This window comes from Engraulis encrasicolus, chromosome 14 (assembly GCF_034702125.1).
Source record: "Engraulis encrasicolus isolate BLACKSEA-1 chromosome 14, IST_EnEncr_1.0, whole genome shotgun sequence".
In the NCBI taxonomy this organism is placed as follows: Eukaryota; Metazoa; Chordata; class Actinopteri; order Clupeiformes; family Engraulidae; genus Engraulis; species Engraulis encrasicolus.
The window spans coordinates 33,494,135-33,520,193 of NC_085870.1; the positions used below are offsets into that span (position 1 = coordinate 33,494,135).

General features: G+C 43.1%; 1 protein-coding gene across 1 annotated transcript; it reads right to left on the reverse strand.

The window, feature by feature from the left end:
• Positions 1-22,406: 22,406 nt before the first annotated feature.
• Positions 22,407-25,036, reverse strand: LOC134462446 (green-sensitive opsin-4-like). Its single transcript, XM_063215481.1, has 5 exons — positions 24,673-25,036; positions 24,376-24,544; positions 23,989-24,154; positions 22,895-23,134; positions 22,407-22,676 (listed from the first exon to the last, which is right to left on the reverse strand). Exons 1-5 carry the CDS (start codon positions 25,031-25,033, stop codon positions 22,575-22,577), a joined length of 1,038 nt encoding a protein of 345 aa, XP_063071551.1. The 5' UTR covers positions 25,034-25,036; the 3' UTR covers positions 22,407-22,574.
• Positions 25,037-26,059: the final 1,023 nt, after the last annotated feature.

Consider the following 26,059-nt stretch of genomic DNA (forward strand, 5'->3'; position numbering starts at 1 on the left):
AGAGCCTGTTGTCAGTTTTGGTTCATAAATGGCGCCATATTGACTATTAATGATCAGGGGGCTAATCATTTTGTCCTTGTCATTTTTGGCCTTTTTTGTTTTGTAATAATAGACAAATCGAAATTCAACTCATTGGACATTATCTCCATCAGTGTATTTGTTTCCAGAATAACAGAAACGGTGAATAATGGTAATTCTTACTGAGAAATCAAGAGAAATGTCTAATTTCAGGAGGGGGGCTAATAATATCGTCCTCAACTGTACATACAGTGTATGTTATTGACAGGAATACAACATGTGTGTGAAACTGTGTAACTTGTTTACATTATTTTTATGTTGCTGCTAGTATACCCTTTGTTACTAGCGTGTTAGCAGCATTAATATATTTTTATTTCTTATATTGAATATTTAAGACTCAGATTTATTTATTTTATATTGAATTCATATGTTGAGTTTTCATGTTCAATTTTCAATAAATCGTGTGAAATGTACAAGTTTAGTCTCTTAAAGTTAAAGTGGTTCAATGCTACGATGCTGCACATGCCATTGAGTCCCAAACACTTCGCAACTGGGCAAGAAACGGTTTTGCAATTGCAATATCTATCCCTTTGTTGTATTCACTGATATATTGGTAAAAAAATACAAAAAACAGAATTGTTCCTTGACAGCAACCAGCGTGAGTCAAGTGATTATTGGGAAGCATAACGTGATTGGGGACAACGACGGTGGGGACGAGAGCAAGCAATATTGCGTGCTGTTTATAACAAGTTCATTTACATAGGCTATTCGCAAATATTTTCAGCTTTGTTCAGTTTCATATAAGGCCTACTGGTATTTTGTAACATTAAGTAGTCCTATTTAAAATGAGCTAATATCATTTACTGACTAATTGCAGTCATTTTTTGTCGGATATTTTGTCCAGCCACATTTTATTTTGCCGGTCATTCATGCCAATGTCCGGCCACACCTGGCTAACGTGAACCTTGCTGTTTACTCTCATGGCCGCAATTTGCACATCTGTGGTGTTCTTGGTTCGTGGGACTCTCACATTGGGAAACGAGATGACTGGTGAAAATAGGCGATGAAAGCTTTTTTTCGACCCTGTCCGTCAAACTGGTTGACTGTTTTTTTTTGTTTTTTTTTTAAATTATTATTATTATTATTTTTAAGGCTATATCATGATAGGCCTACATATCGCTATCGTGATATACATTTTTTTCCATATCGCCCAGCACTAATCTTAACGTGAGTACATCAGAATTGATTCATATGCTTTGTAAATGAAGTTTTATTGTTTCACTCCAGGCACATGTGAAGACAACGTTTGAGTGACGGCAGCTTTTAAGCAATCAGAGGCTGCCTCCAATTGGGAAACCCCGCCTTGTCAGCAGTGGCCAACGCTTTGCAACACAATATAGCGTTTTTTAGGGAACATGGGTGGCAAAGAATTCCAATTTACATGATAGTATGTCCTTCCAAACGGTGTCACCGACAGTACAGTGTGCAAGTACTGTAAGTGCATAAAACCTCAAGCCGACGAGACAACCTGCAAAGACCTCAGCTGCAATGCCCTCACAATTGTGAGAGATGAGACCCACCCAGCACACAATCTGGTTAGTCTCCTGCCCTCCAGAAAGAGGTGCAGGAGCCTCCGGTTCAGGACCACCAGACTGGCCAGCAGCAACAGCTTCATCCACCAGGATGCTGGACCCCCCCCCCCCACACACACACACACACACACACACACACATACAAACACCGCACAAACTATGGACCTGCTCCATGTGACTTACCTGCATTCTCAGCTTTCCACTACCAAGAACTGCTTGCACCCTCCTGCACTACCTCCTCCTACACATACAACACAAGATGGTGCTAACCTGCTGCTACTTGACCAAATGGACTACAATGGACTATGGCCGCAATGGACAGCACTGTGTGTAGTACAGCTTAGCCTTGACTTATTTTTGTATTTTACTATTATTATTATTATTACAATTGTTATTGTTATCATGTCTTCTATTTTTCCCCAATATGTTCATTGTTAAATGTTTAAACAGTTAGTTATTACTCTATCATTATTGTTACTGGTTTATCACTGGTCCATCACTGTCACTCACCCATGTTAAATGCTCAGTTATTAACTTATATATTACTTCATCACTTTACAGTTATTGGTCCATCACTGTTACTTGTCATGTCTTGCACTTTGATGTCAGTCTGTGTTTGTCTAGGTCCTTTCATGGTATATAGAGAGAGAAACGTAATTTCAATTTCCTTGTATGACTTGTGCGTATGAGGAAACTGACAACAAAAGCTGACTCGACTTGAAGATGGATACACAAATCGCCCATTTTTATGCACCCACCCAGACACTTCTATAAGAGAACGTCCAACTTCTGTGATCTCTTAGTAAAATTGAATCTACCTAGTCCCAAGCCACAACATTTTTTGTCACGGATCCCCAATGGCAATTTCCCCTGTCATAATAACATGTAACCCAAGGGATGGAACACCCTCCCACACACATCAGAGATGTCCTCCACCCTCCTCCACATCAGAGACGCTACCTCCATCGACTCCTTAAAGAAGCAGCTAAAGACTGACCCCTTCACCTTTGCCTTTTCTAAGCTGTCTAGGCCACACAGCGACCATGTGACCTCCTCACCCTCACCCTGCTGCACCTCCCCTACTTTGTAACATCTGTGTATATTTTACTCAATCACTGTCACTCACCCATGTTAAATGCTCACAGGGAAAGCATATACAGTGAAGGGCAGAATAACATGTAACACAACCCACGTAGTTTACATACTGAAATGTCCATTACTATGTGAGGAAAACCAAACGGCTATTGAAAACCAGGATCTGTGAACACAAATCGTCTAGAAGCAACTGGGAAATCATCTGTGGCCAGACATTTTAACCTGCTAAAACACAACATAACCGATTTAAAAGACATGGGAATTGAGCTGGTGGAGAAGCCATGCAGGGGTGGGGATTGGGATAATTAACATTTGAAAAGGGAGGCGTATTGGATTCACACTCTTGACACACTCATCCAAAAGGTATGAATGAAGAAATAAGTCTTGTTTTTTTTGTAATGATTTCTGTTTCGTGCCCCTTGCACTTTCGTAAAGAAGTGTGTCTCCAAATTTCAACTGATTTGTTGTGACCCGAATTTCATTGATTTTATTACAATATTCTAATAATGTGAATGCCTCAATTCATGCTTTTTTGGAGCTGGAAGGCCAAAATATGTAATATGCTTTGTCATTAGAGAGCACAACATTGTTTTTAGCGATGCTGATGAATACACAACTACATAGGCCTATCTCTATTGAGCCTAACCAAACCACCATTCACGCCTTAACCACCTGCCTGTCTACCGTCACTGAATGGATGAGCACTAACTTCCTAAAATTACATGAGGGTAAAATTGAAGTTCTACTTATTGGCCCGAAAGACAAACGCTTAGCTCTGCACTCAAGCCTGGGTGACCTAAACAAGCACACTAATTTGAGCTTTGAGTTACAAAGCAATAAAATAACAAAATCTGCTTACTTCCATCTTAGAAACACTACTGATGTTTGCGCCTGTCTCCCAACAAGACACAGAAACATGTGTTCATGATTTGTTACGAGTAGAGATTACTGTAATGCTACTGTAATCTCTAGGTCGTCCTCAGGTGAGCCTTCCATTGTTGCTTCCAATCATCCCGAGTCTCCATACATCTTTTCAATTCACTGGTACTCTGGGTTCCTGGGTTCTTCTTAAGTATGTCCACATAAGTTAGTGGGTAACACTTTACAATAATGGTACATTAATTGTAATGGAATAATGTTGGAAGTAATGTATGATTCATGGTGAATTAACACATAATTTATGTAGGCAGTGATGTTTAATCTATTATTAGTCAATGAGGAGTCACTATCGTAGTCATGATGCCTCACCATTAAGTAATTGTGGTACAACCAAGGGTAATGAATGGTGTGAATTACAAGTGTTAATATATCATATATTAACACTACTGATGAAAATCCTGATATATCGATCGAATCATACATGAATCCGACCTTAATTAATGATGCATGAGTAATAATGGGATAATGTTGTAAGTAATGTCAGCATCACCACTGTGTATAATTTGAAAACATAATATTGCTCTATCTAATTTTATTTAGATAGGCTAGCGTTTCTCAACGGGGGCGGTACAGCCCCCCAGGGGGTGTTGGAGAGCTCTATAGGGGGGCGTTGAGAAGGATCCAGGTGAGAGGGGGCGGGGCTTAGTCCATTTTATTTTTTAATACTAAGGGGGGCATTGGCAGGCTTATGATCAGGTCAAGGGGGCGTTGGGAGGCTTACGATGAGGTCCAGTGGGCGTCTCCTTAAAAAAAGGTTGAGAACCACAGAGATAGGCTGTTAAAAACTGGACGCAAACAAAACACAAAAGATTGGTCTTCACACCCCTGACTCGTCACACTCAATTCGGAGTCACAGGACTCGAGTCTCTGATGACATTACTTACAACATTATCCCATTATTACGCACACATCATTAATTAAGGTTGAATTCATGTATGATTGGATCAATATATCAGGATTTTCATCAGCAGTGTTAATATATGATATATTAACACTTGTAATTCACACCATTAATTACCCTTGGTTGTACCACAATTACTTAATGGTGAGTCATCATGACTACAATAGTGACTCCTCATTGACTAATAATAGATTAAACATCACTGCATACATTAATTATGTGTTAATTCACCATGAATCATACATTACGTCCAATATTATTCCGTTATTATTCATGTACCATTATTGTAAAGTGTTACCAGTTAGTGTGGGGCGTCTTCTTGACCGGCACCCATGCGACGGTTCCCACAGCACCAGCTTGCTGGCTGGCAGGCAGTTCTTGGTGCCTTTGGCAGTGTCCTGCAAGTCTCATTCTTCTTACAGCAATTTTCTCGCTCACCCTTGGTATTCCCTCGTACAGAATTTCATTGGTTACATGTGCACTATCGCTGATGTTAAGCACTGCACGCAGCATCCTGGTGTAGCACCCATCAAGGGATTTCTCTAGGGTTGGCTTCAGGGTCCAGCATTCACTGCCATAGAGGAGAACAAACTCTACTGTCGCGTAGAAGAAGCTAAGCTTGATTTGACGGGGGAGAGTGGAGTTCCATACACTGGCCATGCCATTCAGGGCACTCCATGCAAGTGCCTTTCTCACTTTAAGATATTGTTCAGTTGAGTTAACCCATGAGCCCAGGTATTTGAAGCCACTCACTTCTTGTAGTCAGAGGTTGATGTTCTGGTGGAATGTTGTAGGTGATGACCTCAGTTTTCTTGGCGTTTAACCTGAGGCCGACCTTGGCACACTCTAGCTCTACCCTGTTCAGTAGAGTTTGTGCTGGTTCCACGTTGTCGGAGAGCAAACTGATGTCATCTGCGTAGTCAAGGTCTGTGAGGACCACTGTGGGGTATCGACTTGACCTACTTAGGGATAGTGTGAAGCCAAGTTTCTGCTCCTTCCTGAGCGCATAATCAAGGACTGTGAAGAGGAAGGGGGCTAGTGTGTCCCCCTGCATAACTCCAGCCAGGATGCCAAACTAATACTGTAATACTGTAATGATTACTGTAAGGGCCAAAACATACCAAGGCGGAACGGAACGGTTCCGGGACGAACGCGGTCTTTCTGCTTAGTTTTGGCCGGCGTGTTTTTCTCTGCCTTTCACACTGACAGCGTCGGCGTGCACGGCCAGTCCTATTCAAAACCCTCCCCACAGCCAAAGCTAGCATGCTACTTTGCCATTCATTTGAATGAGACACCACCGGTCGCGTGAAAAATACGCTCGAGTTCTATTTTCCAAATGCAGCGCGGCCCGGAGCCGGCTCCCGCGCCGCTGACGCTCGACTACCGCCAGTTGGTGTGTAAGGACAGATATGTTTCAATGTATTTTCACCGACGCCGGTAAAAAACGTGGCCGTTCCGCGACGCTTTACCGCCCTGGTGTGTAAGACCCCTAAATTGACAAACTACAACTGACAAACAACAACTCATTGAGAATTCTGCGATAAGAATTTTAACAAAGTCCAGAAGGAGAGCATATCACTTCTGTTCTGGCAGGCCTACATTGCCTTCCCGTCTCCTATAGAATTGACTTTCAGATTCTGCTGACAGTGTTAAATGGCCTGACAGCTGATGCTACGCTGCTAAGGATTTCTACCCCCCACCAAAGAAGATTGGTGATTTGTGAAACCGCCTTCGAAATGTACGTGCCCAAGGGATGGAACACCCTCCCACACAAATCAGAGATGTCCTCCACCCTCCTCTTCACATCAGAGATGCTACCTCCATCGACTCCTTAAAGAAGCAGCTAAAAACCGACCCCGCCACCCTTGCCTATAAGTACCTGTCTAGGCCACACAGCAACCATCTGCCCTCCTCACCCTCACCCTGCTGCACCTCCCTTACCTCATAGCCTCTCCACAACACTGTTACCGGATCGGTATAATCCCCATTCTTCCCTCTTCCTTTAATCTGTTTGTGACTAGCCCTGGCAGGGGACACTCCTAGGTGGCTGTTGGTCTCTGCCTGAGCTTTCTTCGTGACTACATAGGTTTTTCCTCAGACTAAACCTGAGGGAAAAAAATCTTAAATCAAGTGAAAAGGGTGTTCTCCCTCACCCCTGTTGCCACCAGGGGCCACATCTGAGTGCCCGGTTCCTTGTGACTATGCCACTTGTTTTTTGGTCTAAACCTTCTGACCTCTTGCAGATTTTATGACATTTTGTTGTTTTATAATTGCTATTGTATTCTTTATTGAAGCTCCATTTTCATTATATTGTACTTTATTATCTATCTATTTATTTATTTTTATTCTTTTTTACTTTATTTCATTATTTTTGTTTTAACATTGTTGCTAATCTAACTGTTAACACATTGACCACCAGGCGTTTTTTGAAATGTTAGCCCAAGACTCCCAGCCAGTTTCATCATTTTTTGGCAATTTCGAACAGCCACCGGATATTTTGTCTTAAGCTGGGCTTACACTGTGCGACTTTTGCCCCGATTTGGCAGTCGGGCCGATTTCTTGCTCAATCGCAGGTCAAACATGAGTCTCGCATCGTGCAGTGTACATGGGGTAACGACAAGCGATTTCGATCCGTCTCTATCATCCCGTTGACTGTCAGAATTTGGCCTGTAGAAAATTTCCCGGATTTTGGCTGAAAATATGGGAATTTTCCTGAATTTTGGGAGCTTAAAGTTGACAGGTATGCTGGCCGCGCACGCCAACGTGTGAAAGGCAGAGTAGAACACACCGTCCGAAACTGAGCAGAAAAAGACCTCATTTGTCTCGCTCCCATTCCGTTCGGCCAGTGTGTCTGACACAAATTTGTTTTACCAAATTCATTTATGAATGTAGGGCCTATTTATTTTTTGTTTTGTTTTTTTTTAAACTTGATTTGCCTCTAGGATGCACCTGAAAAAATGAATTACTCATAGTTGAACAATAAGCCCATTATTGCAACCAAAGCACGGCTCGCTCTGTTTCTGTCTGTCCTTCATTTACTGAAAAGAAACCTTTCCAGTTGAATTACCATACTAATGGACTTAAGCGTGATCAGCCCATTTGCCAATTAAACCTGCTGCTACTGTAACCTCCAAATGGCCAAATTGGCTAGACAGGACAATGTCACTAATAACTACCGGTAATTACCAATTCAATTGCTTTGGTAAATTGGGCTCGTAACCCCTTTGTGCCAAGCCTCTGTTATGCCCTAAAATGGAAATAACCAAGTCTTAATCTGTCAGTCCTACTGTCCAATTTTTGGAAATAAGCTCATATTACAACTCCCCTTTAGTTAAATAATTAAGTCTGGAACCTGGAAAGTTTGGACCTGGAAAGCACAGGTCAGGGGCGTTGAACGCAGCAAAAGATTCAACCTGAAGCGTTCGACCAGGAATCTTGACCAACCGAAGCTCGTGTTTAGAAAAATGTGAACATTCCATTGGCTGACGCCTGCCACCGCCGAGCTCATTACATATTTTTAGATGAAGTTCAACTTTTGACACCCTCGGCTTTTAACTATAGACACACTTTGCTGCTTTTAACGCTTCTTCCGCCTGCTCTCCCATACATTTCAATTATTTCCACATCTTCCCACACGATCAACGCCGGCGGTGTGATCGCGGCATGAATACGGTAGTGCAACTTTTACTTCCATGCTAGCAGTTAACATTGAGTCCTATGAGACCAGTTGGCCGCCACCTGGCACGCCGACGCTGTCAGTGTGAAAGGCCGAGAAAAACACACCGGCCGAAACTAAGCAGAAAGACTGCGACCGCTCCGTTCCGCCTTGGTATGTTTTGGCCCTTATGGGTGTTTTGCAAGCTTGTTTTATGCGGCATTGACGAGCAGTCCATAGTTTCAGTCTGACATCACACCAGTGTGACATGGCCAGTGGAGAGTCAAATTGAAAGCCAATCAGCCTTAATGCCACTGTCTTCTTGGAACATTGAGTAAGCCAACAATAAGCCTATAGTCTGTGAATGGATAAGGCATTGCAAATTGACCTGTTTGCACAATGCAAATTGAGCTATTTAAACAAACACCTCAACAAGTGCTTCTAAAACTAGACTGCCTGTGCAGTCGCCTTCGACTGCTTAAGGTATATCCCCGAAACGCGACGCTTCCAGTCCCCCATCATTCCTACCACTCCCGTCCACCATTTCGTAAACGTATATGATACATACAGACGTGACATGACGTGCATAGGCTTAAAACCAAACGACTATTGTGAAAATGAAGCAAAAAATGGGGCAAATGGTAATACTGTTTTAATGGTTCAGTAGATATACCACATTAGGTACAGTATAATAACTAGTGTAACAATATTTAATACAATGTAATTTTTTTACTTACATCATGTGTTTGTGCGTAAGTGGTATTACATGGTATTGCATATTGTTACACTGGTATTACACTATATTACATGGTATTGCATACTGTTACACTCGTCATTACACTGTACCTGATATTGCATATTGTTACACTGGTATTACACTAGTATTACATGGTATTAAATATTGTTACATTGGTTATTACACTGTACCTAATATGGTAGATTCACTGAAACGGTGAACCATTAAAATAAGGTGTTACCGGGCAAATCAATCCACCCAGTCAGAAGTTATGGGCCAAATGAAAATTCCGCCATTTTGAAAGTGTTGTCTTCCAAACTCGAATCAGTTCATGAACCTACCCTAGAGCATTCACACACCAAATCTGGGACAAATCCATCCACCCGGTCAGTAGCTATGGGCCAAAGAATAATTCGGCCATCTTGAATTCAGCCATCTTGAAAGTGTTGACCTCCCAACTCGAAGCAGTTCATGAACCTACCCTAGAGCATTCACACACCAAATCTGGGACAAATCCATCCACCCGGTCAGAAGTTATGGACCAAACAAAAATTTGGCCATCTTGAATTCAGCCATCTTGAAAGTGTTGACCTCCCAACTCGAAGCAGTTCATGAACCTACCCTAGAGCATTCACACACCAAATCTGGGACAAATCTATCCACCCGGTCAGAAGTTATGGACCAAACAAAAATTCGGCCATCTTGAATTCAGCCATCTTGAAAGTGTTGACCTCCAAACTTGAATCAGTTCATGAACCTGCCCTAGAGCATTCACCCAAAAAATCTGGGACAAATCCAAACATCCGTTGAAAAGTTATCGCGTTAACACGAAAGACCTTACGCGGCGGCGGCGGACGCGGCGGCGGCGGCGCACGCAAAACCATTACATCCCCGACGCTCCGCGTTTCGGGGATATAACAAGTGCTCAATTCCTTAATGGAGATAGGCTAAAACCAACCCCAGTAAAGCAAATGTATTTGAGGAAGAATGATTTTTCCCATTTTACACCGAATTTCTCCTTTAAAGGCCAACTTCCAATAAAAACAGTTTTACTCCTTTTGAAAATTGGACGGTCACACCAAGTTAAGCTCACATGCAAGGCTTCATAATGGTGCATCACCTCGCCTGGCTGTCTTTCCCGGTGTTTACCAATTGACAAACAATGCAGAGCCATGAGCGAATCCCGAAAGCCTTTCTGTGTTTCGTCACATCGAAAGAAGGCGTTGCCCACAAAGGTTTATGTCGACCCATTCATCTAAAAACATGTTGAGTCATTTTTTTCTGCTTGTTTTCAAAACAAGCAACGCCTGGGGACCATTCCATCATTGGCGCTGAATTCAGCGGCGCTTACGCGCAAAAGCCGAGTTTCAATTAACGGCGGCTTCTGACACCGTTCCACCACTGAAGATCAGCTGCGCCTTGGCTAGTTTCACTTCAGCCGCGCTCATCAGAGCTGGCGTTGCGCTCGTGCACGGTGTACAGGGGAAGTCCATATCAACGATTGTCGAAAATGCGATCATGTTGAAGACTGGGGCATGCCTTGTCAAATCAAGTCTTTATCAGGCGTATGAAGTGAGCATTTGTAGGTGAGCGGTAACGTAACCGCGTTCAATCCCCACCGTGCACAATGACAGATCAGAACTCAATCATCAAAGGAAGAGTCTCGTCCAAACCTAAAATGAAATCATTTCAATGCGTAAAAATAAAGTGCTTGTATATCTCAGGAGTTTTAATTTTATCTTTCAGAAGAATTTGTTTCGGATTAAATAAAGCTAAAACATTAGGCAGAGATCATTTATTGAATCATTGCAATGCAAACTCTAGCGTCGGCGTCTGCAAGGTGGTTGTGAAGACGTTTTTTTATTGCCTATGCTGTAAAATGTTAAGGTCTAGGCCTACATTTAACTGTAGGCCTATTGCTTGATAGCAAATTAAGGCAGCCACAAAGGGACATCAAAGGAGAGAATAGGCAGAAATAGCCAGTGTTTTGAAGTTTCCATAACCTGTCGCCATACAAGTCTTGAACCCGGGGCGACCACATATTAACCCCTTAGCGCAGCACTAAGGCTCTCTGTAATGTCACAGCAATGTTGTTATGATGTAATTAAGCATTTTCAGCCTGTGAATAGGGTCGCCGGCGACCCCTGCTGCAGTAAGAGGCTACGCAGCGCACCTGTCCACTGGGCCACTCACGTCTTTGGCTATGTAGAAGGAATTGTTCAGCATCATAGTAGTAAATCAGCACTATAAAAGTTTTTAAAAATGTGCTAATTATCAGAAACCCCCCGAAATTAAAGACAATGGTAACTATTGTAGTTTTTACTGGCATTATCACATCATAGACTATTAAAATCGAGTGACTGGTTCGCTTTGATCTCGTAAAATGATTGCGGGAATTCAGCGGAACGTGCCCACTGTGACATTGTTTCCTACAGGTTCTTTTTTTTTTGCAACACTGATTCATTTAGCCTGGGAGCTACCAGGTTAGAGTTGGAGCATAAATTACCGTGGCAACTCAGCTGAGTTTCAGGTTAGCAAGGCTGATGGAACGGATCTCTGTCTAAAAATAGCGCAGTTTACAGACTTGAGCTCGTATTTGGGGTTACCACCGTTGATGGAATGGTCCTCTGGTGGCCAAAAACCTAGCTTAGTTTAGCTAACAGCTGGTTGTTACTCTAAGATACGCACAGAGCACAAAGCCAGTTTACACAGCCTCCCCACTCTGGTCGATCCGGGGGCTGTTCGATATTTGACCATTGAGTAGCTACAGCGTACTGCCATAGACGCATTCAAATACGTGACATCCCAAGCACAGCACTTAAAAGTTGCTCTCAAGGGGAGCTGTACGCGTATGTGGTGCTGAAATCCATTGCGGATGTTCCAATAGCAACTGGAAGGCCAAAATATGTTAAAATAAACAAATGAATAGTTCAAAGTGTGGGCAGTGCATCTACAATCCATGAAAGGTAAACATTATTGATGGTATTATGGAAATAAATCAACTTTTACATGATATTCTAATTATATGGCCAGGATCTGTGGCTGACCTCGATGAAAACTCACTGGGAACAGAGGATTGGGGTTGGCTGAGAAATGTTCTGGCCAGTTTAGCCGGGGTCATCCCTATGTTACCCAGGTCCAATGTTCCCGTCTACCGGGGAACATGGGACCCTTTTTTTTTTTTTTTTTTAAAGGGTTTCATGTTCTCCACTTCTTCAAAGTAGACTGCTGCCACATGGCAAAGTGCAGGTTGCTGTTGCAACTGTGACAGGTTAGGTTTAGGGATAGTTTTGGTCAGGGCACAAATTGAAAACTCAGAAACATTGCATTACCACAGGTGAGGTTTAGGGATGGTTTTGGGAAGGGCACAATTTGAAAACTTGGAAACATACAATGCGGGGAACATACAACCCTTTTTTAGAAAAAGGGTCCTATGTTCCCCGCTCCCATACAAAGACAGGGGAACATAGGACCCGGGGAACATAGGTACGCTCCCGTTTAGCCAGATGGGGCAATGAATTCTGTTTCCACCATTAAAGTGGCTGGCCTGTCTGCCTGTCGATCAATGGCTCTCTCAAGTAGATGCTGTGTGAACAGTTCCTCTGCTTCACCGGTTTCATCTGGGGTTGGTCCTCCTTGTGCTCCAAGAAGGTTGGCATACATCTGTTCTAACATGTCAGATGGGACCAGCGGCTTCCTCCACTCCTACTTCCACTAATTTCGCCACCCTTCTCTTTTTTGGGTCTTGGCCTTGACTCTCTGATGAAGCCCTGCTCTGCTTTGCAAGGCTTTACCCTTGTTGCGAGGATCTAGCAATGTTGCCAGGAGCAAGCATCTTGTTTTTTCTACCTTCTCAAATCTGTCCTTCAAGCTGTTCAGGGCTAGGATACTTAATAACTAACGACTCAGGTGCGACAAAACTGTTTTTGGAACACTTCGTTCGGACTTACAAAGTCCCAATGTTTACAAGTAATGTAGTTAGTCGTTCGTCCAGTGCTGAAGCGAACGACTCAGGTGTTACTGCAAAACGAAGTAGGGGCTGTTCGTCAGAACTACTGTCGGATTTGGAGCGAATAGCATGGTTAGGTAGTTCACCTTTGTTTTGGGAAACACGTCACTCTTGCTCGTGGCTTTGGGGCGGGTTCAGGCAGAGTTCAAGCAACATCGATCAATTACTGCCACCAAGTGCAGAAGCCTCTGACCCATACTACACCAAATGTCTAGTCATGTTACGAACAGGGCTGGAAAAAAACACACCAACACACTCTATGCGTTTACATGAGACACTTAAGTCTGATTTAACTCACTTTAAATCTGATTAAAACTTAATTCCACTCTAAAACTATCATGTAAACACTTACCGAACAGGATTTAAGTTTAAATTTAAGTCCGATTAAAGTGGGTGGTTTATTCCTCTTTTAAATCCGATTAAACACGTTCCTCTGTCATGTAACCTTTTATTCGGAATTACAATAAATCCAGTCGTTCCACGCATGCTCGTTGACCACATGATGGCGCCAAGAGACCGTGCTCTTTGCCAGTGAGAAAAACATGGCGGCACTTCCTGTTGAGTTTCACATGAAAGTTTTGCTTAATTTAAAGTCCCTAAGCGACTATAAATGTTGTGGCTTCCATATATTGATGTAAAAGTGCCCCACGAAGTAATGAAGCACAACAAAGTTACTCCACATTACCATTTGACCACTCGTTTTTCTATGCTAACAGGGTAGCTAATGTAGCATTGTAAATGATACAGGGAGAAAGGGGGAAATGTTGTGATTTCAGTCCGCCTGAGGCAACGATTTTCGTGGGGAAGATGACCTGCATCTCGGTGGCATTGGACCACGCCCCCGTGCCTTATTTGGCTCGCTCTGCACGTGCGTCCTCAGTCCAATCGCAATGCTTTATTTTCCCCAGATGTTTAATCGCATTTAAGTGAAAGTGCCATGTATACACATCGCAAAATAACTCTTAATCCGATCTATTTAAATCGCATTTATTAAATCGGACTTTAAAACTTCATGTACACGTAGACAGTGTTCAAATATGGAAAAAATATTGTCCAAATATAATAGGAAAGTCCATATTCCACAATCGTGCTTCACGACCTCCGATCAATCAAAGCGGCGCCAATAAAAGAACCCTGTTTGATAACCATCGGGATTTGAACCCACACCAAAAACAGCTTCTCGCATGAATGCAAAATATTTAACCACTCACCTATCTCCACACATGACGGAATGAATAGTATATTTTCATTAAACTCCAATAAGCATAGGCTACATGGAAATAGGCGACATGTAGTTGTTATTACGAAATGCGTTGTTCACTAATTTAAAAAGGCCACCAGTGTGCGGTGATCCTTCTCATTTTCCTTGCATTGTAGGCTATGCCTTGGTCTACAAGAACTACAAATTACATCATAGGCTACAACAAGTTCAAAAATGGACATTATGCAACTACATAGCCTGTTGGAATAGTGCGTAATGGAAAGGCACTCTGCAAGCGTGATGACAAGAACTGGNGCCTCATGTACTAAGACTTCCGTAGATTCCCTACCGAATTCCTGCTTCCGCTAAAATCGTGAAAAGTACTTAAGTACAAAAAAATCCGAATGCATGAATATGTGCGTAAGACGTTTTCCACGCACACTTCTGTCGTACATCCCAATTAACGTGGAATTCAGCGCACATGCACGAGCCCAACCCTCCGCCCAGTCTCCTCCCCTCATTACCCCACAATGAATATGGTAATTAGTATAAATAGGCCTGTAGTTGTGGCCGCGTCAGCGAAAATGGAGAAATATACGCGCAAAAAAAACTTTACAGAGTGTGAGGTGGAGGTGCTGATCTCGGAGGTAGAGGCCCGACACAAAATGCTTTTTGGGAGCCTCTCTTCCGGGATCAGCACCAAAACCAAACGGGTGCATTGGGAGCATGTGGCAAAAACGGTCAATGCGGTAGGTTCGGAAAGCCGCACCGCAGCCGACATTAAGAAAAAATGGGGGGACATCAAGGTTGATGTGAAAAGAAAGGTGGCTGCCCACAACCGAAGCATGGGCCAGACGGGCGGCGGAACCGGAGTGGAGGACCTATCTGTTTACGAACAGAGGGTGGCTGGTATACTGGGACATCTGTCGTTTGTCGGCGTGGTGCCACCCGGAGAGGGGGATTCGGATCTGGCCCAGCCCATGGATGGTAAACCCATTATTATTTATCTAACTGACCTAGGCTATAGTGTCATTCAACCTTTGTTCATTTTTTTAATTTATTTTTTTACATTACACTAGCACCTTAGTCATTATTATATCACATAGAACATGCAACCACCAATATATAACACGTGCACTTGTTTTCTTCAATGTGATTTTAATAATAATCAAATTGTATTACACGAAACAGAGAATCAAGGAGCCACGGGTGCCTCTGGAGACACGCCAACAATTGAGGAGGAAGAGGTCTCTCAGCCGGGTTCATCTGGACTAGCCTCGTCCAGCCGCTCCTCCTCACCACATGCGCCAGCGGGCACACCAACGGGCCGCGTGCTCACGCGCGCAGTCCTAGATGTTCAGGGGGACATAGTAAAAGGGCTCGATGAGCTCAATAAAACGATGAAGGGGGTGTGGGATGAGCTGAAGGGGTTAAATGCCACATTAAAAGAATACATGCATAAGTAAGTTCTGTGTTTGTGTCTGATTACCTTTTTTATAATGTTGCAATGAATTGCTGACGGAGCCTGATGGCATTTCTATCTGGCTGCTCATTGGGCGGCGGTCCGGGGTCGGGGTCCTCATCCAGGTCAATTTCTCCCAGTGGTACGCCGTGTCGCTGCGCAATATTGTGCAGCACCCCACAAGCCAGCACAACGCGGCACACCTTTTCCGGCCTGTACAGCAGTACCCCACCGCTCTTGTCAAGGCAGCGCCAACGGCCCTTCAGATGCCCAATCGTGCGCTCCACGACCACCCGCGTTGTTGTGTGCATGTTTGTATACCGCAGCTCTTGTGCAGTCTGTGGGTTGGCGAGGGGGGTGAATAGCCATTGGCGCAAAGGGTACCCGCTGTCTCCTATCAATTGGAATATGAGAAACGTATGAGCTCCAGTGTGTACAGGCCTATAACGTAGGCTACATTAAACTGTTGGAAACAGGCTAGGCATACTTACCAAGCAACCACCCATCACGCACTATGCCACCGTCAAGCCTAATCCCCACCGAGCTGTTACTAAGGATGAACGAATCGTGTGTTGCTCCAGGCCACCTTGCCACAATATGTAGAAGGCGCATTTGGGCATCACATATTATTTGCACATTTATTGAATGGAAGTGTTTTCTATTCACGTACAAATGTTCCCCTTCAGATGGCGCCTTTATAGCAACGTGCGTGCAGTCGATCGCTCCGATTACATTTCGAAAACCGGCAATCGCTGCAAATTGCGCTTTTATCTGTGCTTGGTCCACTACATCATAGGGAAACTGTATGTACCTGGCGGAGAGTCGGATGAGCCCCTCCAGCACTGGCGGAATTGCACGGCTCAAAGCTGACTGGCTCATTCCCGAGCGGTCCGCCAATTCCCTCTGGAATGTACCTGTTGCTAAAAAACCAAGCGTGGTAAGGACTTGGATTGGCACTGGCAACGCATGGCTCCTGCCAGTGTCTCTCTTCAATCGTGGGCCCAACTCAGCACAGAGATCCAAAAGAATAGCTCTTGGAAGTCTGAATCGGCTAATAAGCCAGTCATCATCGTGGGCCAAGAAATCATTATAATCACGGAACACCCGTTCCCTCCTAATCTGACCGTTTGCATTGTCTTCTAATAATGCCAACCATGCCATTGTCACCCAGTCGGTTTTTGAGACGTATTGCGCATATATTTATAGTGCCGTTTATTTGGAAGCATGTTAGTGATTGGACTATTCTTACCCATGGCGAGGGTGTTCGTAATTTGCACGCAATTAAACATCGACTGACTGCCTGACAATATGATATAGGCCTATCGCTTGGTTTTAGAGTGAAATATATGGCCACTATTCATGCTGAAGACAAGGCACTTTCTTTGCACTTTTTCCACCCCCCCCTCTCTCTCTTTTTTATTTTAATTTTTAAATCTTTTTCAGGACACAAAAAAAACACAACAATGTTTAGTCTTTATAGGCTTCAAACCTATAATAAGACGTAATAAACTAATCTTGAATCTTGAATCTTGAATCACTAAGCTTTACTGTGGTAACAAATATATGGACTGCAAGTAGGCAATCCATTTTGCCGACGTTACATTTCATTCTGAACAGTCGCCCGTATCCCTTTTGCGTCATGACTGGTGCGCGAGTGGGCCTGCATGCAGTTGCGTTGAAGTGCCTCAGTGTGCCGCCAAAAAGACGAAATGCACCAGTTACGACAACTTCCACGCTTACGGCAACTTCCACAGCAGCCCTGAAATTCGCATGGAGATCCGCAGTTTTCCACGTCTACTCTGTTTTAGTACATCTGACCTTGGCCGTGGAAAACAACTTAAGTAGCTTTTTTGTCCGTAAGTGAGCTTCGTACATGAGGCCCCTGGACACTTCTTTGCATTAATTCTTATTTCATTTTCTTCTTTTCATTTCAATTCTACTATTATAATATACGCCTGTCACAAGCAACCGGCCAATAGGCTACTGTTAAAACAAATGTTGTTTCAGCAGTGAGCACACTCCAAATAGCGCCATGGCCCATGGCGCACAAAGTGTCCGTCATGTAGTGCAGTCAGGGGGATCAGAAAACAACACAGCGCATCGTCTCCTTATTTCTCTCTGCGTGTAAATTGGGCCATCGTTTTGTGTCTTTGTAAAATGCATGTGAAAAGCAGTTAGTTACTTGGCCTTAATGTGACTGCTTTTGTGGCTGCGAGGCAAAGACTCTCGGAGACCACAGTTCCACACGCGCACACGGAGAGAGGGTGGATAAACAGTTGCGCAGAGGAATTGGCGCTTAATGTATCTTACTGAGGGAATCAAAATCTTGTCACAGACACTGAAAACGCAGTCGCGATTATGCCTTCGCGCTTACCATTCACTGCCCATTGCTCTTCAGTCATTGATGGAGATAGTGATGTGTAGGCCGACATTTGGTTACTGCATTTAATGGGGTGGATTTTGGGGATATGATTGTGTTGACAGGTCATTTCCGACGTTGAATGTGCCATGTTTACAGACATTGACGGCCCCTTCCATAGGACTAGAACTCTACTTCATCCATCCTTCCATCCCTTCCTGTGCGTCTTTATGTATAGTCCGGCAGCCAAAAGCCAAATATCAACCAAACCCAGTTTCGTCTGATAAAGTTTTCTTTGCAGTTTGTAGTTGCCCAAGGTGTACCTATTAAGATTCCAGAGGGTGCCCGGTGATATCCCTTGAGCATTTCCAGATACTGTATTGAGCATTTTATGCTGGATGTGCTGCAGCCATTTTACAACAGTTTTCTGCCCCCATTCATGTTATGCTGACCAAATACCCTATATCATACTTATTTTTGTGTTTGTTTACATGGTAGGATGTGCATAAGAACAGGTGGTGAGGTATGGACATCAGTGGGGGTGGATCCTGATTTTTAGGATCCTGCCGGATACCGGATCCACTGCTTAAGATGCTGCCGGATCCGGAACCAGATACCGGATCCTACGAAAGGGTTGAAACACATAGCCTACTCACACACGTGGGCCCTTTTTATCATGTTGGCTCAAACTATTTTGACTGAAAAGCCTCGGCTACCGGATCCTGGATCCTGGAACCGGATCCGGATCCTGTGAAAAAACGTATTATCCTGCCGGATCCGGGTCTTGGATCCGGTGCATCTCTAATTCTAAGCAATGTTGTGAATATTTTTACTGAGGCATTTGTTGATATGTCATTCATGACCTGATTTATATGACTATATGCATAAAAATAGGATTTTTTAAGGTTATTAGCAGTATTTTCTCTGTACCTGGATAACAAAAGGAGATAGCCACAATTAACCACAGTAAATATTCTTCTATGTGCGATATTAACAAAATAAAAAAGGAATTTTGAAGCTGGCATTTTCAGGTGGTCAGATCCGTTGCATTAAAATATATGCAAATCAGTGCATATTTAATTAGATAATAGCCTAATTTGCATATTTAAACGTAAAATATAGAAAACTTGTAATACAATTTTTTCTCCAATTCATATGAGTAATCATCTGGTAAAGTTTCATATTGATATCTGCAAGTTAAAAAAAAAACCCTATTCACCTACAGTGTCTCGCCTTATTTGTGGGATTGCTGTTATGAAAGGGTTAATTATAACCCCATATTGGGTTTGTTTCAATAAGGGCAGTGTTAAGGCAGTCCAATGTGAATGTTTTTCAGGTAATATAATCACCGGGGTCCCGGACTAGTAGGGGTCCCGGATCTGGGTCCAACCCCACGGCTCCCGGACTAGTAGGCTACAACGGCAATAAGGGCAGTCCCACCTTAGCTTACGTTGCGCGTAAAGACGTGCAGACTGGAAAATGACATAAACATCCTGATATGTTTTGAGCACATGCTTTTGCTTTTGTGGAGAGGAACAGACAAGGCCACAGCTCTGCCGCTCCAATCCTCGTTGCAGTGTCCTGGAGGGCTCTCCTCTGTGGCTCTGCTCAACATCCTCAGCTATGCCTTGGATCGTGTTCTTGCCAGTGGCTGCTCGCTCTGGCTGCCATTTGCTAACTGCTTAGCAGTTCAGCTTCATCCTCTTCTCTCTGATGCACTTGCTGCTTCTTACCTTGCTGAGTTTTTGCAAAACTTAATGTGCAATGAATACTTCAGTTGGGCAATGTGGTGACCTTTTCATTGGCTTGCAGAATGCATCAGCAGACAGTTTGGCAAGTGAAGCCTCTCTGCGGAAATGGGTGCCTCTCGTGACCGTGTCAGCAACCCGGGCCCGTGTGACATCCAACTGAAGGAAGTTGCCGTTTTGTCCTCCTCCTGTTTCCTCCTGTCCATGCGCAGTGACTGTTGCTCACATGCTAAAGACTGTTGCGCTACTTGAATGTTGGGGTGCCTGCGCTCACTCAGCGCTTGCTGCGCTACCCCACTGAACGTGCTCTGGCTCCTGCGTGGCAACCTGCCCAGCTAATTGGGGCATCCCTTGAAACTCCCCTGAGCTGTAGTAATTTGCTTTTTGTGTGTTATTGTGTTTTTGGTTTGCTGTGACTTTTTTCTTTTCTGTTTGCTGTGGTTTTCATTTCTTCTGTTTGCAGTGTTTCGTTAATTTCATTATTTTCCTACAGTAGAGTTTTGGTTTGTTTTAAGGATCCTCTTCTTGGGCGCACCAACCCCAGGAACCGTGTGTGTGTGTGTGTGTGTGTAGGGCAGGGGTGTCAAACTCATTTTGGTCCGGGGGCCGCATACAACCCATGTGGACCTCAAGCGGGCCGCATTAGTAACATCATCGCAAAAAAAAAAAAAAAACGTAAAGCAGAGGATTAGTGTTCAGTACTATCACGTTTTAAGTGTGTTGAATAAGTAGAAAGCAATGCAATACTGATAATCCTATGCAAAATTTCCTTGACTTTATTCATTCATTGCCAACCGTCAATTAATGAAATATGGGACAGTTGTTTTTGGCCGGGGGTCTGGGGGTTTTCCCCCAGAAAAATTTGTATTTCTTATATGTAATTTCCTGCATTTTCACGCATTCTAACATCCCGTTTCCAGTTTGAGCTTAATAGGAACCAATACAAATCCAATTATATTTATTATTTAATTACAACCAATACCAATACAATACAAATAAGAAGTATTAACATTTTATCTCTATATATGAGGTCTATAATATATGAGCTTTATCAAATGCCTGTTACAGTACAAATTCACTATTTATAATAGAAGTGTAATGTGCACTTTACTACATATATACAGTGTAACAGAGGGACCATTGGGTTAATGTCATGCAGGTCTCGATTTTGCCCCGAGGGCCGTAATTGCGCATTTCGGTTATTTCATTTAAAAAAAAAACTAAAAAAAAAAGTTAAAAAAAAATATATATTAATTTTTTTTTTTACATCCGGGCCGGATGGAACCCTCTGGCGGGCCGGATGTTTGACACCCCTGGTGTACAGTGTGTGCTCATGTCGAGTATTTTAAGATTATTGTGTATGTGAATGAAAAGGAAAGAAAAGAGAAAATAAAAAGACTTTATACTCGTTTGATACAGAACCCTTGTCTCTCTCGTTCCATACCCTCTGACCTGTGTTTGTCATGAATCAAATTTGGGTTGAACAAATTGCTTAAAATAGCGGGCTTCACCTCTCGGCACTGTTACAATGTCAAGTTTGCGCACAGTGGCAGCCTAACCCTAACCCTAGCAACAACCTGCCCTCGCCATGCAGCAGCAGGGACGGTATCCCTTCATTCTACTTGATTTTTCTGTCAAAATAGTTTATCTACCTCAACACTATCACTGTTGAGAGCAGCTTGACGTGACATTGGAGTTGAAATTTTCAGGCAGAGGATTCTTGCACCATGTCTGGTAAGACAACTGCTTATTTTATAAGATTAAGGAACGACACAACTAAACTGATTAACTTGATTAGCAGTATGGCCGTGGTTTTGTTTGCTTTTTATCGCGCTGGCAGGCTTGTTTTAAAAATAGTCGTGTTCACTTGGCAGCTGATTAATTCGCTGTTATTAGGCCGTCGGCAGCGTATCGATTTAGCAAGATTTAAATCCACGGATTGAACTACTATTTAAAGGGGCTCCAGGTAGGATTAACAGTTAAATTACTCATGGTCCCGAGTCAGCCGATGCTTATTAGTCATTAGTAAGCAAACTTCCACGGTCCGCTGTCAGAAAACCCCACATGCGGAACTCTGCTCTCACGCGCCACAGCTGCTGCGCGTCCCATATAAAATTATTTCATAGCATACCAAGTGAATGCTCCGTGGCAATGCGCGTACCGTTTCGTGATCCCGTATCGAGATCGGTTCAATACGAATACATGTACCGACCCAGGCCTACTCTGCTGAGGTGCTCAGCAGTAAAAGAAGCAGTAGCGATGGTGTGTCAGGGGATGTATAGTCACCACCAGTAGGAGGGCCATTGATGCTCGCCTGCATACCACTGAACTGGTTGGCCAACAGTTCACTCACGTGTGTAGGTGCATTGTCTCAAACACCTACACGAGTTTGCACTGCACCTCACTACAGCTGTTCTTCGCCTCCTGTACCCCCACACCTCAAACGTGAGCTCATCGTGTCGTGTACATTTGTGGTTGACTTTAAATGCAGTGTCCGACAATCACAATTGATATTTTAATTGAATACACCAACAAGCAATTAAATGCAGAAATTTATTTCACAATTTTTTTTGTTTTTTTCATATTTGCATGATAAACTACAGCAATAAACAACAACAACAAAAAAACAATGCAGTCAAATATACAAAGTGGAAAGAGACATCATAATAATAATTTGCATAGCGCCTTTCAAAACACCCAAGGTCGCTTATGGATACTTTGAGAAAGTAATTGGTGGTGGTGAGACTTAAGTCCAAATTACAATTCAGTCCACAGGACCCATTGTAGTGACCGATAAGTTGTTGATTCACCTTGTAATACTTATTCAGAGACACAGATTCGTTTGCGCAAATGTGACACTTAGGCTGGACCAACTGAGGAGACTTCTGTCTTGCTTGTTGACACTGATGTCTCATCTTCTGGGGTCTTGCCAAAGACCGTCTGCATCATGCACCCACGGAACTAGAGTACAGAGAGGGAGAGGAATTTGAAATGGTTTAAGAGACATGTTTTTGTTTGTAGATGCTAACATCATATAGGTGGAAGTACACTTGAATTTAAAACTATGAGAATCATATTATCACATCCCTGCCCTGACAAGTGTCAAGATGGAATGACATCTTACATGCTGGATCTTAAAATAACTTTCCACACTCTGAAAGTAGTTTAGTGTGACTTGCCTGTTTATTCATTCCTATATAGATGACGGGATTGAACAAGGCTGATGATTTGGAGAAGAAAGCAGGAATAGCCATGGACTGTGCCGTAAAAGCTGCTCCCTTGTTAAAGAAAATCCAGGCAGCAAAGCTGGCATAGGGGGTCCATGCCACCAGGAAGCCTAGCACCATCAGGACGCACATGCGTGTCACCTCCCTCTCGGCCTTCTGGGTGGATTCTGAGTCCTGCTGCTGAGCTGCCGCCTGTTGGAAACAGTACGACAGTAGGAAGTGATTAGCAGTGAGAGAACACAAACATTTCACAACAGAGAAACTTTCAAACCTGTGCAACTAAGTCATTTTGCTTTTAGTTGGTTTCAAATCATCGTTAAAAAGCAGGCTAATATTATTGTACATGAACATAACATGCCAGATTACTGTTGCATTGCATAATCCTCTCCAAATCTCTCCTCATTAATGAACCGCAAGTAAATGCATGTACTCGAGCTACTAATAAGGGCAAACTGTTTTCCAACCGATCTAGTGTCATATAAAGTTATGTACACAGAACCAAAGTCTTCTGTCTTGATAAGGTTCCTTTATTTATCCTGAAGGAAATGAAGGCAGTGGCAGTGGCATCATGTTTAGGGAGGGGGAAATATACAGTAACTCTACTCAAGCTCCAGGGGAATTGCCTCTGTAAATAGACATTTTGGTGGAAAATGAATATTGATCAATTAAAAGGACATACAGAGTAAGGATATCAGATGTGATAATGGATAATAGTTATCTAGTCTGTTACATTTTGAAATTGACCATTTTAAATTTTTGGTCAAACAACCTGATATTGTTAGTGTTAAAGGAACTCACTAACGTTTGAAGTTAACTTTTTAAACCATTACATTGTCATCAGTGTTATACCGTAGCAGAGGTCCTGACATTCAAACTGAGGAATGGGAAACTCTGTGACCACACATAAAGCAAGCCCTTCTACCTCTGGACCATAGGTCACATTTTGGCAAATGAAGAGTGAATGAAGAGAGTCAAGCTAAATCCTGAATCCGTTTGACATGCGCTCTGAATTAAAGACAGTGAATTGTAAAGATTTGGATTCATACCGCTTTCACTGTGAGGACAAGGCTTCCATAAGTGAAGAAGATAATGAAGACAGGGGCACAGAAGTGGCATGTGAACATGTAGATGACGTAGGACTCATTATTGTATTCAGGGCTGAGGGTGTAGTAATCAGGTCCACAGGAGCACTGCATTCCCTCAGGGATGTACCTGTATTACGAATAAAGATGCAAAAAGACTCACTTTCAGAAATCTAAAAAACAGCTTTCCGTCTGTGATTAATGGTGATTAATATAAATACATATAAATGGGATCTTTCTTTAACTGCTCTACACCCGAAAGAAATGTGGTTCTATAGCACTAGACTTCTATGATCATTCCCCCATCCATGCAAAGTTCAAAGCCATCTTAGTCACAGATATGAGAGGTACCTGGACCAGCCGAAGAGTGGTGGGGCAGCACAGCTCATAGCCATGACCCATGTAAATGCCACTCCAGCTCCAGCGTGAGCGGTTCCAAACTTGAAGCTTCCCATGGGCTTGCAGACGACAATGTACCTCTCAACAGCTAGCACGACCAGTGACCACAGAGCAACTTGGCCTAAACAGGGGCAGAGAATATATTGGTTATCTTAGTGTGTGTAAATGTAGTGTGTAAATAGTGCATCATTCAGCATTTGCATAATATCACCGTACTGTAGAAATTGTTGAGACAAATATTCGTCCTACCTCCAAGAGTAGCCATGAAACCTTCAATAGCACAACCCATGGCCCCAAAAACGAAGTATCCATTAAGAGCCGAAGTAATTGTGATGGTGAAGCCGAAGAGGACCATGATCATGCCAGCCACGGCCAGGTTGACCAAAATAAAATTGAGAGGTTGACGAAGCTTTTTGTGAAGTGCTGTCACGGCGAGTGTCAGCCCGTTGATCGGAAATCCAAAGCAAATCAAGCAAAACATGTAAAAGGCAAGAAGGTAGAACTGCCATGGAGGAGCCAGGTAGTACTGGGGATATTCGAAAGGACTCCTGACCAGCCCCGTCCTGTTGGACATGGGGATGTAGAAGTTGGATCCCTCTGTGCCGTTCATCTTGTTGAGCTGAGTCGGGAAACAGGAGAAAAAATGTCAACGAGTAGAACTGACAGATGCGATCCGCAGCTCCGCTGTCTGCCTGTGTGTGGATGCGGGTTAAATACTCTCTGAAGGAGACTTAAAAGAGATTAACGAAAGGGTGCAAAGGAAGAAGGTAAAGATTAGAAAGATTTTCGGACGGATTACCAATACACAGGGCATCATAGGACACCTTCCATTCTAAGCAGGTATTTGCATCCGGTGTCATAGATACATTTAATCTTTCAGGAGCAAGGGGTTTCCATGCGGCCATGTGCATTTGTGTTAGTGGCCACATTTAAGTAACTGGAGTGTATGGTCTGTCAACTGCCCGGACCCACTACCACCATCATTGGTTCTGTTTACAGCCCACCTAAGTCACACAAAGATTTTTTAACCCTTGTGTTGGGTTAACCCTCTGGAGTCCAAGTGCCCACTTGCGGGCAATTTGGAACTTCTACAAAAACACATATGCAACTCTGCGAGTTTTTGTAATTCAAACATAAAAGCATATCATGGTGATACACACCCATCTAATTAGTATTCAAGAAAAAAAGACACTGCCTTGACTTACAATTACACAGTTTGTGTGCAAACAACAAAACATTTCTGACTGTTCTTTTTACCTTTATGTAGCCAACACTTTTGTTTACAAGGTTCAACCTTCAAAAGTCTTAGCTAGATCAATTTCTAGTGTGTTTTCTTGCACTGTTAGAAGACCTCTAAAACCTGTTTTTGTACAGTTGTGTTTACCCTCAATTTAAATAAAACTTTATTAGTATTACATTCACTTTACTCACATATTATATTTTGTTTGTGTTTGGCATGTTGTATTCTAAAAACCCTGTCACCAAGCATTCACGCTCCATCCTGCAGCATGCCTCAGACTAGGAGTTGCAAGCCGATCTGAAAAGGAGGTTAATCTTCCCACAAGAGGTTGCAGTGACCTGATGTGGTACTGATGTCAAGAAGCACCAAGACCATATTAGTAGCAGAGCTCACTGT